Source organism: Larus michahellis, chromosome 4, assembly GCF_964199755.1.
Source record: "Larus michahellis chromosome 4, bLarMic1.1, whole genome shotgun sequence".
NCBI lineage: Eukaryota > Metazoa > Chordata > Aves > Charadriiformes > Laridae > Larus > Larus michahellis.
In genome coordinates this window covers 91085233-91098265 of record NC_133899.1, presented here as the reverse complement: position 1 = coordinate 91098265, position 13033 = coordinate 91085233, and the positions used below count along the sequence as shown (strand labels likewise).

The 13033-nt window shown below is 43.5% G+C and overlaps 1 protein-coding gene across 7 annotated transcripts in view; it reads left to right on the top strand.

The window, feature by feature from the left end:
- The window catches only part of SHANK2 (SH3 and multiple ankyrin repeat domains 2), a 377060-nt gene extending 366524 nt beyond the window's left edge, over positions 1–10536 (top strand). For all 7 annotated transcript variants that reach the window (XM_074586402.1, XM_074586403.1, XM_074586407.1 and 4 more), the window contains one exon: positions 8035–10536. In XM_074586402.1, coding sequence (XP_074442503.1) covers positions 8035–8608 — 574 coding nt within the window. In that variant the 3' untranslated portion in view covers positions 8609–10536. The remainder of the gene's footprint in view (positions 1–8034) is intronic.
- The last annotated feature ends 2497 nt before the right edge of the window (positions 10537–13033 follow it).

Below are 13033 nucleotides of genomic sequence, written 5' to 3'. Positions count from 1 at the left end.
TTAAATAGAGCGTGGAAACGTTTGACTGGAAACCATCTGCTTCTCAGCGGCAGTGACCAGCCGTGGGATAGGAAAAAGGAGACTGGTAGGGGAAGGAAAAAGAGGAGGAAGCGAAAGGATGTGCTTGCTTACTTTGCACTAATAAAAGTGTAATTAAAGGGTTTGATCAGTGGTTGTAGACTAGAGCTAATCCCACTCCCGGTTTTGGTCACCTTCATGAATTTTTGGAGATCAGCCCTGGTGACAGAGGTAGTCAGGCCACAACATCCAGCCATCACTTCCTCCATTTTTGCCCATCCTTCCTTACAGAAAAGGTGAAGGTGTTTGGTTACGGGGCTCCGATTGACCCAAATACTCTGAAGCCCCAGTGATGAGCTTTGGTCGCCATTCCCATTTCCGAAGTTGGGTATGCGCAGCCTGAGAGGTGGGAAAACCCAGCGTGGGGGAGCCCCGTGGCTTGGCAGGGGATGCTCCGCTCTCAGCGAGCGGGACAGGGAGGACAGAACGTGTAACAGCAGCATCAACCATGATGCTATAAATACAGCAGTGCTATAAATTCACTTGAGAGGCTACTGACTTTTATATGGAGCTGATAAAAGAAATGGGGAGAAGACTAATGGAGGGGTTTTTATCAGGTTAAGGGAGGAGTGCTCGCTCTGTCTGTGAACCCAGCAGTCGCTTAGCAACATGATGATCAAGTGCGAGCCTGCGAGATCAGCTGAATAATGTCAGCGTGATTAACGCAGAATAGACCCAGTGGCTGCGAGGGAGAAAAAACACAGCCCCCAGTGAAAACAGCATCCTTCCACCACCGAGCCAGTGTTCTAAGAGGGAATAATGAACAGCAACTGCTGCTGCTCTCCACCATCACCATACCAAGATGATGAATAGCTTTGCCAAAGGGAGAAACAATTTCTGTTTCAAACAGTGCTTATGTTTCTCTGGCTGGGTTTGCACAATGTCCCTCCCGTGGCCTCTGGGGCAGGTTGGGCGTCACTCCTGGGACCGGGAAACGCTCATTATAAACGTGGGAGTTTAGAGCATGAAGGATGCTTAACCATGCAGGATCGAGTTCTCTAGGAAAAATAACCTGTGCTGTGTTGGCAAAGCATGTTTTAAAAGTGAAACCACCTATGGCCAGGGGTTTTGCCCGTCTCTGAATATTTTTTTTGTGACTAGCTGGAAAAGTTCCTCTTTCTTCCCAAACAGGTAAGGCAGAACTGAACTTAGTAGTGAGTCCTGCGTTTGGTTTATTGTGAATTTTGTCTGGATTTCACAGTTGATGAAATAAGTATCTTGTGGGATAACTCTCAAGCCTTGATTTTCCAGTTTACTGCTGTCCCATTAGATTCATTTCATTTCGTTAACCGTTTGTCAGCCAGTTTCACAGGATTGCTTGCTTTGTCTGTAATTTCTGCAGTGTTTCAGTCATTCCATTTTGTCATTTTTATTTGCTCTCATGACTGCTGTTGTCAGAGGAGGGTCATGCTGAAGTGCCATGAAGTAAGTGACGACCATAAAGCATAGAATATTCTATGTTGTACATTCTGCTTCTTTTTAATGCTCGCTCATTGTTATTGCATTGCAGTGGTTTTGGTGTTGACTTTGTTACAAAGTGCAATGTGGATTAGGTCATCCTAATCCAGAAATGGTAGCCATTCTGAAACCAGAAATAGGATATCATCTCAAGCTGAAATAAAAGCCGCTTTCATCAGAGAAGTATTCAGCAAATGTTTTTATAACATGAGCACGTAAGACCAGATTCCCGAACTTACGTCTGAGCACCTAGATAAGGGGCGTGATTTTTTGAATATGCCCAAATTCTGCTGGATTTTTGGAGGGTGTTTTGGAGGGTGGAAGGGTTGGGAGGGATGGTTAGTGCATTTTTCCGTACCTATGTGAAGTTCATAGTAAAGACGAACTAGCCCTTGAGATAATCAAGATCTGCTGCGGTCATCACTGTCGAGTCTTTCATCCTTGGAAGCTGTGGGATTTCCCCTGTTCTCCTTCCAGCTTCCCTTGACCTGTTTCCCTGCAGCTCTCCAAGGAGAGAGGGCTGAGGCCGAGTTCTGGTCCTCCTCCCCTCGCCCGCACCATCCCCTTCCTGCCGCTGTCCTGACGTTTGTGCCATTCACATGGAAACTGTTGTTCTGGAGCAGACTCCCACAGACTTTAACGATTATTCTCCACTCCAGCTGAACGGTGTTACTTGCAACAGACACTAACCGTTTCTCGATTCTTCTCACTGAAATAACGCTGCTATAAGAAGCTCTGTATCCTGCCAGTCATCGCAGCAGCCCTTCTTTTTCATCTTCCCCCAAAACAGACAATTATTGTCTTACATTCCTACCATATAATTTTCCTTTGACAATCCAAAAATAAAGTAAAAATATTATAAGAGATGAAGGCAAAGGTTTGGGTTTGTGGGTTTGGGTGTTCTCAAAAAAGCTGTAAAAAGTTAATTTCTCGCAGTACCTCCGTGTAGGGACTCATTTCACTCATTGGTTCTCTTGGCTGTTAAGATTTTTTTTTTCAATGACACAATGGAAGAGCTTTGTCAGAAACAGCCAGTCTTTTGTCAAGTTGCAGGATAAAACGCCTCCCATGGGAGCGTAATGGTCTGGGGGGGTTTTTACATGGGAGACTCCTAGGAGCTGTTGCAGCGTGCCATCTTTCTCTGATTTCCTTCTGATATTAAGTTAACAGTAAATTTGAATCCTGCAAATCTAATTTAAAATCCAAAAGAATTGCTTACCTTCGAGCTGAGTTGATGGCTTCTGTACTTGGAGGCCGCATCGTTGTGACATAGGAATCATATATTGTCATTTTAATGCGAGGCAACATAATGGGCATCACAGTCAGTGCAGTCTTACAGCAGCAAATGTTTATAAATTACAACCATATGCTGATTCTAACAGAGCAAATTTTATTTAAAATAATAATCAGACTTTTCACCTTTTTAAAATGAAATTTGGGTTTAGGCAGGTTTAATATGTATTTAATACGTTTAGTATAACAGATGATCAAATAAGGCATAAGAAATTGCTCTTATTAAAAATCTGGAAAAGCCACAACACAAGAAAAACGTGCCTGCTTTCCAGATGGAATGCGCTTGCTCCTTATTGACCAGGATACCAATCAACCGGAAAATGCAAGACAGCTGATGGTTTCAAGGCTGTATCTGCATCACAGATTGTATCGGAGATGTCATAAATTATAATTTGGGATGCATAGGAGTTACACAAATACGCGTGGGTTTTTTTCCTTGGATTACAATTACAGCACAGCAGACTCTGTAACATGCTGGAGCTGATATGGCAGGGGAAAGAAGGGAAAAAAAATGAATCTTGGAATTAAAGACTTTCAACTGACAGCCTGGAAATGCAACCGTCGGCTTCAGCAGACTTGCATGACCTTCGCGAGGGCCGTGGCTGCGGAGCTGAGGGCAGAGCCGGCTGGAGCACGGCAGCCGGGACCCGAGCACGAGCTCGGTCTTGCAGGTTGCCCAGTGATTTTTGCAGGCAGCGGGTGACCTCGAGTTGCTGTGGTTAAACCTTGCCCTACGCAGGACCGCTCTTGCAGCGGTGGGGACATGCATTGGTCACACACTTGTCGGTGTTCCCAAGTGTGCAATGGAACTCAGAACTTTCTTGAAGAAGGTGTGTAAGATTAAGTCCGTTAACGTTGGCGAAGTGCTCTGAGATTTCTCATAAAAGGGTTAATGTTTATAAAAGCTTAGAGTACTGATGTGGCTTTAAACTGAGCTGCTATTGAAACCTCATTAATCAGCTAAAATAAAAAAAAAAATCTTATCATACTTCCAGAGATGTATTTTAATAGTCAGTAATCCTGAACCTGTGGCTTGAAAAAAAGGAAGATGCCCACAGATCTTTTAATGTTGCTTGTGGCCCTGTGAAGCCATTACCTTGATCCAGGCTGGCAGAAAGCAAAGTACGACGTTGCCTGCATTGCTTCGGTGACCCAGCATTACTGCCCCTGCGTCCGAGAAGGGTAGGGGGCACTAGGCCAAGGAATACTTAAAATAAGAGCACACAGTTTACTTTTTGGAGGTTTAGTTCTAGTGGCTTAACATACTTTCTTTAAAGGAAGAGTGACGATGATTTCCTGAACAAGGATGGACGGGGGGGTCTCTGAAAGGAACACCACAGAGAAGCAGCAGCAGAAGTGAGTTACAGAGCAGGAGGTGCACGCTGAGCCAGAAATGATCTTTCAGCATCTCGCCTAATAGAAGATAAATTTCCATCATCCATTTGATAACCGCCACAATGGGTGTGAATACAAAACCATCATTTCTAGTATTTGCAGGACAGGAATGTTAAGTAAAAGGCTGATTGTAGGTAAAGAGACAGGGAGAAATTTCTACATTTATACAAAACTCATCCTGCTCTCGCAGTCACTAGGGCAACACTATTCCAACCTGTTTCAGAGCAGGTTTTTTGTTGATTTAAAATTATATCATGCCTTATTGAAGTGTGTGAGACTCCTAACGCTAAGTTAAAGTAGGTAGAAATAACTTGCTCTCCTCGGTTAGTAGAATTTAATAGTTTCTTGCCATAGACTTTTATTTGTAAGAATGCTTAGCTCCAGTCCTGGAAGACAATGAGAGCCATTAAACTCCAAACAAATCACAGGAAACACTCAAAACCTTGCCAAGTGTTTCCTTTCTTTGTTAAATTACAAAGACGTAAGTGCTAACAGTATTGTTCCTACTGTGTTTTAAGTGAAGTACCGCTCTTTCAACCCTCGAAAAGATCCCCCTGTTCCCACTGAAATATATGGACCAATTTGTGGGAGATCAGTGGGATTGCTCCTGTGAATAACGTGTACTTTCTCCAAAAAGTTATTCTTAGTGCTTTTCTAATGACACGGTATCGGAGCTTTATTGAAATGCGACTCGCTGCGATAGGAGCGTGCTCTGAACCTGGATGTAGCAGTGCCGGAGGTTACCTGATGTCTGGGTTTGCTACTTATGTGCCAAAATCCCAGCTGAGATGCGGGGGGGGAATGTAGATAACAGGGTTCCCAACAGCCAGCAGCAAACCAAGGGAACACTGAAGTTTCCCTACTACCAGGACTGCAGGAAAGCTCGTAGGAGAGCAAGAGATTAACAGCCCGTTATCATTGCCTCAGGTTAGCTGCCTACATTTCTTCATGTTTGGTAATGGATGAGTACTTCTCGGGGCGGGGGGGGGGGAGCGGGTTAGGGTAGATGATGAGGAAATGCTTGTACCACCGCCTTTTTATTTAAAATTTTAACCACTCTGCTGTTCAGGGTGTGGGTGACCAAAGTCAAGCCACTCTCCTTCCATGGGCGTTCACGATTGCATTGCGCTGGGGAGCAGACCCGCTGAGACAGGATGACCCTGCACGCTACACCCTCCTTCCCAGCCGCCGCGGTGCCTAAAGGGGCTCCAGGAAAACTGGGGAGAGACTCTGGATCAGGGAGTGGAGCGCCAGGACGAGGGGGAATGGTTTTAAACTGGAAGAGGGGAGATTTAGATGAGATATCAGGCAGAAATTCTTTGCTGTGAGGGCGGTGAGCCCCTGGCCCAGGTTGCCCAGGGAAGCTGTGGCTGCCCCATCCCTGGAGGGGTTCAAGGCCAGGTTGGACGGGGCTTGGAGCAACCTGGGCTGGTGGGAGGTGTCCCTGCCCAGGGCAGGGCGTGGCACTGGGTGATCTTTAAGGTCCCTTCCAACCCAAACCATTCTGTGATTCTACTTCACAGGAAGGAGCAAAGCCGTCGTGATTACCTAGGGCAGAGGAGCAGGAGAGGGCATCTCATTTATGAAGCAGATCTAGTGGTGAGGGACATACCTCAGAGACAACAGATGTGGGGTTTGAACCCTGCTTCATGGATCAATTTGGTACTTTATTTGGTGGCAATTAACAAAAAAATCTTTAAGCAGTGACTTAAGAAGAGACCACAGTTTCTTCCGTAGCAGTACTTTAAATATGGGGGCTCCAGAACTACACTCGTCCTTTGGCTCTATAAGCTCTTTCCTGTGCAGTGGTGAATCTGCCGTATGAATGAAAGCATTTGTATCTGCCATTGTGCACCCAGGTCACCTTCAGTTCTGCCCAGGCATGATGGGTCTGTCCTGGGGACAATCTGGCACTCAGATACAGAGGGCTTCGGCCAGGGTCTGGGTTAGAAATATAACTGCAACGTCCTCCAGATCATCCTCTGGAGTCCACAGCATCGCTTCAAGGATAAACAAGTCCTTCCTTTGGTCTGGAAGTGCCTGAAATTGGTTGTCTGAAGGTTTTCCTAGTTGGCAGGGTATTTTAAAAGTGAAAACCTCAGGAGCTTCAGGCACCCAAGGGTTGAGTGGCCCAGGTGGCCAAGAGGGCCAACAGCATTCTGGCTTGTATCAGGAATAGCGTGGCCAGCAGGAGCAGGGGAGTGATGGTGCCTCTGTACTCGGCACTGGTGAGGCCTCATCTCAAGTGCTGTGTCCAGTTCTGGGCCCCCCTGTACGAGAGGGACATGGAAGTGCTGGAGCATGTCCAGAGGAGAGCTACCAGGCTGGTGAGGGCTCTGGAGACCAGGGCATATGAGGAGAGGCTGAGGGAGCTGGGCATGTTTAGCCTGAGGAAGAGGAGGCTGAGGGGAGACCTCATGGCCCTCCACAACTGCCTGAAAGGAGGCTGGAGAGAGGTGGGTGTTGGCCTCTTCTCCCAAGTGAGTAATGACAGGACCAGAGGAAATGGTCTGAAGTTGCGGCAGGGGAGGTTTAGGTTAGATATTAGGAGGAATTACTTTACTGAAAGAGTGGTCAGGCACTGGGACAGCCTGCCCAGGGAGGGGGTTGAGTCACCATCCCTAGAGGTGTTTAAGGAACGTCTAGATGTGGCACTTCAGGGCATGCTCTAGTGGCAGAGTTTGTAGGGGTTTTTTGTGTATGTATGGCTGGACTTGATGATCTCAAAGGTCCTTTCCAACCATTAAAAAAAATTTTAAAAAAATTAAAAAAAATCCTGAAGTGTGCACGCTGACTTGGCAGACTTTTCTCGTGAGAAGTAAGGCCTGTGGAGTTCAGCATTTTATGATATGAGCAGACATCAACCTGGATCTTCTGCTTCTAATTTTGTTCTATAGGCAGTAGACAAAAGCAGACTGGTCTGCTCCTTCACTCACCCTGTCAGCCTCGGCGTCAGGGCTCACCTCTCGGCAAGTTCCATGCCTGCTTAGTTTGTAATCTGAAATTTCCTTTAGGCAAGAGAGAGGTGTCGGTGACTTGATCACAACTACATCACCTCTGGGCATGCACGGCAACAAGAGCTGTGTCTTCTTATGTTTCGTAATGAAGCTGCCGAGGTATAATTTCTGTGTAGAAGGAAATGGACGTGGAAGTCCTTTTATGACCCTTAGAAGAACTGTTTCGTTTTTAAAGCACGAAAAGACCAGCTGAGCAGAAAGGGAAATGAGAGGAGCTTGTGGAGCATGTTCTGTGAATGAATGGGAATACAAACATGCCCTAAAATTCACCAAGTAGGTGTCCAAAGATCCAAAATCCAAGTTAATAATATGCTTCTGATACTTTCCATAACTGCTGTTATGACCTAGGTTATCTAAACATCTACGTGTGTAAAACTGGTAGGTTAAAACTGAAATGAAGGATCCCGCCCCTCCACACAACGAAGGGAAGACAACTCCTGATTGCGCTTCATGGGGAGCACAAAGTGCCCGTGTGCTTAATCCACTCGGTGTCTCTCGTTTAACCGTGAGTTAATTTGGTGTAGCCTGAAAAAGGAAGAATGTGCTCTGGAAGGTATTTTTTCAAACTGCTCATGAGCAAAGTTTTTGTTTTTAACTATGGCTTACCATTGATGATCGTTTGATGGGAAAGATGGAACAATGCCATCTTGGTACTGTTAACCTGATATTGCCCATTATTAACCATATTTATTAATTTATTATATTATTAACCATATTTATCACGTGTTGGTATGGAGAACCTTTCAGCAGGTGGCTGATGTGTCTAACTTTCCGTGTCTGTTTACAATTGCAGGAGCACGGAAGTCATGAGTACTGTCTCAGGTACACGAAGTACAACAATCACTTTTACTGTCCGACCTGGAACCAGCCAGCCGATCACACTGCAGAGCAGGTCCCCAGACTATGACAGTAGGACCTCAGGAGCAAGACATGCTCCAAGCCCTGTGGTTTCACCAACAGAGATTAATAAAGACATCATGCCTGCTCCTCTGACTGCTTCTGCTTCAGCTTCATCTCCTTCTCCAACTTTGTCCGATGTATTTAGCCTACCCAGCCAGCCCCCTTCTGGGGACTTATTTGGCTTGACCGCAGGGCGCAGCAGGTCTCCTTCTCCCTCAATATTACAACAGCCAATCTCAAATAAGCCTTTTACAACTAAGCCTGTCCACCTGTGGACTAAACCAGATGTGGCAGATTGGTTGGAAAGTCTAAACTTAGGTGAACATAAAGAAACATTTATGGACAATGAAATAGATGGCACTCATTTACCAAATCTACAAAAGGAAGATCTGATAGACCTTGGAGTGACTAGAGTTGGGCACAGAATGAACATAGAAAGAGCTTTGAAACAGCTGCTGGACAGATAAGAATAGCTATTTTGCCTCACAAACTTCTGTTGATAACTAGAGATGGGCTGGTACTGAAATACCCCAAATGCCTTGTCTGTCTGCGAGTGCCAGCAAAATTGTGGGGGGAGGGGGAAAACAGCTTAATTCCTGGTACTCAGGTAACGCAGACTGTATGCTACATGCCCAAACAGAAATCTAAATATGTTACACGAGTGGGGCCATTTGATTTCAAAGTTGTGGGGAGATACGAGAGAGAGAGAGAAAATTGTTAACTTCAAAAATATTATCCCTTGATAACGCCCCTCTGCTGGAACCATCACGTACCACTTTTCTTTCAATATAAAATTGCAAGCGTTTCATTTTTTTAATTGAAAAGCACTAGATTCTCTTCTTGATGTTCAGTCTCCGAGCAGGCTTCCTTCCCCAACCCTTAGTTCGTTTTCAGAGGACAGATTGCTTCATTACCACCCAAACCCGTTTTTGTTGGTAGCAGAGGCACAATGTTAGGACAGGTAGAGGAGTTCATAATACTGTTTTTTACTAGTTTAGCGCTCTGATTTGTTGGCAGCGAAGCTGGTTGTTCTGCTGGAATTAGTTCCAAGGTAACCTTGCTCTGTTTTACCTGGTATTTCTTTATTTCTGCAGTTATACTTAGCACTCTTCCAAGGTGGCAGAACAAGTTCACTACACGCTCCATTGACTTGACCTGTAAGACGCTGCAGACGTTGCATAAAAACTGAGGAGGAATGCACACTTAGAGGTACAACAAAATGAAGCTAGTTTGAACCTGAGACCCCCAGTTTTCAACCAGCTAAACTACTGCCGAGTCGCGATATGAACTCTGCAAGCCAGTAAAAATGTGGGGTTATGTCCAGAGGCGTCCTTTGGACTTCGCAGTCAGGTGCTCAGATATGCTGAGCCCTGAGAGATGCTGTTGAATTCAGTGAGTGGTAAGTGCTTGGCTATTTTGAACACCAGGCCAAGAAAGGAGAAAGAGATAGATGAAGGTTCCCATTGAAGTCAGTGGGAAGGTTGCCAGTATTTTAAGTGAGAGAGAGATTTCAGCCTTGTTAAAAAAAAAAATAAAATGAAAAAGGTAAAAAGGTAATGCCAAGATGGAAGGAGGTATGTAGTGTCTCAGAATGCGTGTGTTCCGAGGGCCAGGAGAACCGGGTAGGCATCCAGGTTCTCACTTTTATCGCTGTTAAGAGGTATTGGCTTCTTGACAAGGCGAGCAGGCTGAGCACGTCGCGGGGGAGCTGGACGCTGCCCGTCGGCCTCCGGCCGTCTCTTTGCAGGGCCCTTAGCGAGGCGGCAGGAGCGGTGCCCGCGCCCTGCTAGAAACCAGGCGGCCGCGGCCGAGCAGGGACGGGGCGGTGGGGCAGGAGAGCTCGGGAGCTTTCCAGGAGACTTCAGTCAGCAGGGGGAAACACGCAGATTTGGTTCACCTGACTTTTCATTTCGACTTTTCTTTTTTTTTTTTTTCTTTTTTTTTTTTTTAAAGTTAACAAGTCTCTCTCTGCATGTTTGAACTCCCCTTGTAATTAACACCTCTTAATATCTGTGAGTTTTGTAGGTCTTTATTAACATAATATTCAAGCTGTTCAAGGTGGGTACGTTGTGTGTGGATGGCTAGACTGCCTACCTACCGTACTTCCAGGTTCCCTTACATTTCGCAAGGTACCTGAACTTTCTTTCCTTGATATGGTCCTTGATATGGTCCAGCCTATCTCTAATTTTTTTATTGTGATTATTTTTGCTCACAGACAAGTGTCTAATTAGGTCTGCAACAGCCCTAGTATGAGTACATAAAGTTTAGCATTTTAAATATCTTTCTTTACTGCAAGTTTAAATAGTTGTACAGATAGTTTATAAGCACAATATTTTAAGAAAATAAGTGGCTGGTCTACTGGGCAGCCTTTGTGCCACTTCAGTGCTAGAAAGTTAAAAATGAAAAAAAAAAAACAAAAAAAAAAACTTTTGTGGTTTACTACTATTTCTGTGGAATAATTATAAAGTCTTGACCTTTTTAAAATCAACCTCATTTGGATGCATCTGAACCAGCAGAGCTGTGTTATATTTTCTATCTTTGCTAGAACTTCTACAAAGGAGGATGAATATTTCTTCAAAAGTGGTTATAGTTACCAACGCATTGGATACTCGTAAAAAGCAACTTATTTAGCCTCCTGCCCCCTTTACGGAACAACAAATCTTTTGACTTACCATCTGTTACTACGCTATATTTGTATTTGAAAGTTCCAAGTAACCTTGTAATAAAAATCAAGTACTAAGGCATTTTACTTTCAAGAGTACTGAATTTTTCCATAGGTGGTGTAGAAAAATGGCAGTTTCATTCAGCTAGTCGATACAGGCAACTTGAGGCCATCGAATACTTTAAGAAGTGTAAAAATGGTAATTTAGCCATCATTGTCTTCCATTTGGTGATACGACAGAATTCAGTAAATAAACCACTGATGCCATGCTCTTTTTTTTATTTCTTTGGGTACAGTTGATATTACCTCTATAATACGTGCCAGAACATACGTTAGAAAATACGGTAGTAAAAGAAAATGTAGAAGTTGACTTTTAAGCTGCTTTTTAATCACAACCTTCTTGTTGAATTTACGTTGAGCGAGCGCTGACATACACGGTAAATTCCAGTTGACGGTAATCCCTTTCTTACACAGGTGTGTTTCTTGCTCGTGTATCTTTCCAGGTACCGAAAGAATAGGTACGATACAATTAGCAGAAAAGAGGTTTAACACGCTCAAGAGCTAACGAAATAGTTTATTTTTTACATTGTGTCTTACAACGCAAAGGTAAGGAGACCTGAGAGGACCTACTTTCACCAATAAAACACGCCTCTGCCAAGATGAATTGGTCTCTAGCTCTGTGGGATGATTTTGCGACAGAAAGCAATAGTAACAGATACCGACGTTGCCGCCGAGTATTTTCATCAGTCTGGAAATGTTGGGGGGGGAGGAGAGAAGACCCATTTATTTCATGCTACTATGATAGTGAAAAAACCAAGTTGTTAGAGATCTATGAACTACGTTACGATATTCTGGGTTTTAGGATCAACTTTTGTTTATATACTGTAATTTAAATAAATTGCATTTACATGCCTAGTTTCTGTAATATTTGTGTATACAATACCAAAATCTTACAAGATGTAAATTGTGTATAACTGCACAGACTCCTTTCCCTAGGTGTCTGAGAACATTTTAAGTTGAATTCATATATTATAAAATGACTAGATGTGACTGTTGATTTACAGAATTTACATATCACAAAAGTTAATTATTTGTGGTACTTAAGTTAATAAAAATAGTGATTTTTTTTTTTTTTCCTCAGTTCTTAAAAAGCATTACCCAGTTGATCTGGCGATGATTATGTGTATGAGCCACAAATATTGATAATTTTTTTCCATTACATTTTTTTCTTTTCTTTTCTAGATATTAATATGTTTCTCGCTATAGTTTGTGTAACAACTTGTGTTCACGTTATCTATGTTGCTGTAATTTTTGTGCTTTAATTACTCTTATTTCGACTGATTAAAAAATCAAGCTCCTGTAACTTGCACTTTTCCCCAATCCTTAATACTCTTGTATGGCAACCAAAATTACTGTAAGAAATAAATATAATATTGCACTAAGGTTGTGGTTCTGATTGCAAACAGAGAACACTGTCTGAATTTTTATTAAAAAAAAAAAAAAAGTTGCCAAAAACCCTTGCAATCTGATGTTATTGAAAGCGCATAAAATGCTTTAACAAAATGTAGGTAGAATTAAGGCAAAATAATTGATTTATTGTTGGGAAAAAAAAAAATATTTCTGTTTTATTTCTTCTTTCTGGTTAAAGCATTCTTTATGCCGAACATGAGTTCTTTTGCTGAATTTCAGCTTCGTGTTTGAAATTTGAAAAGCGAAAATTCGCAGCGAGAGGTAGAAGAGCGCGTTATCTATTTGCCTTAAGGTGGATTGCAAATAATTGTGTTTTTCCTTGGCTGAACGTGCGCGTGGGGATGCATGCGCGCAACGTAGCCCTGCGGCTCGCAGAAGGCACGCGACTGTGGATCTCTTCCGCGATCTAATAAGGCTCCGAAAAGGGGGTTCTTGGGGGTGGGGGTGGAGTTTTTGTAGGGCAGAGCAGCTTTAGAGAAGAGAGGAGGAAGCAGTGCTCCTCGCCAGCCCGGTGCGTCTCGTGACTGAAAGAACGTACCAGCCGGGTCTGTTCGTACTGTGACTAAACAGGGATTAAAATGGGGGGCGGGGGGAGAAAAATTAAAAAAAAAAAATAAAAAGGAAACAATCCACATCTTCTTTTGGCTTAATCTAAAAATCTGGGGTTTTTTATCTTTAAATGGTGATGCAATGAAGAATATTTTTTATTTTTCTTTTCTAAGATATTGGAATAAACGCCTAGAACTGTTGCCATTTGGTT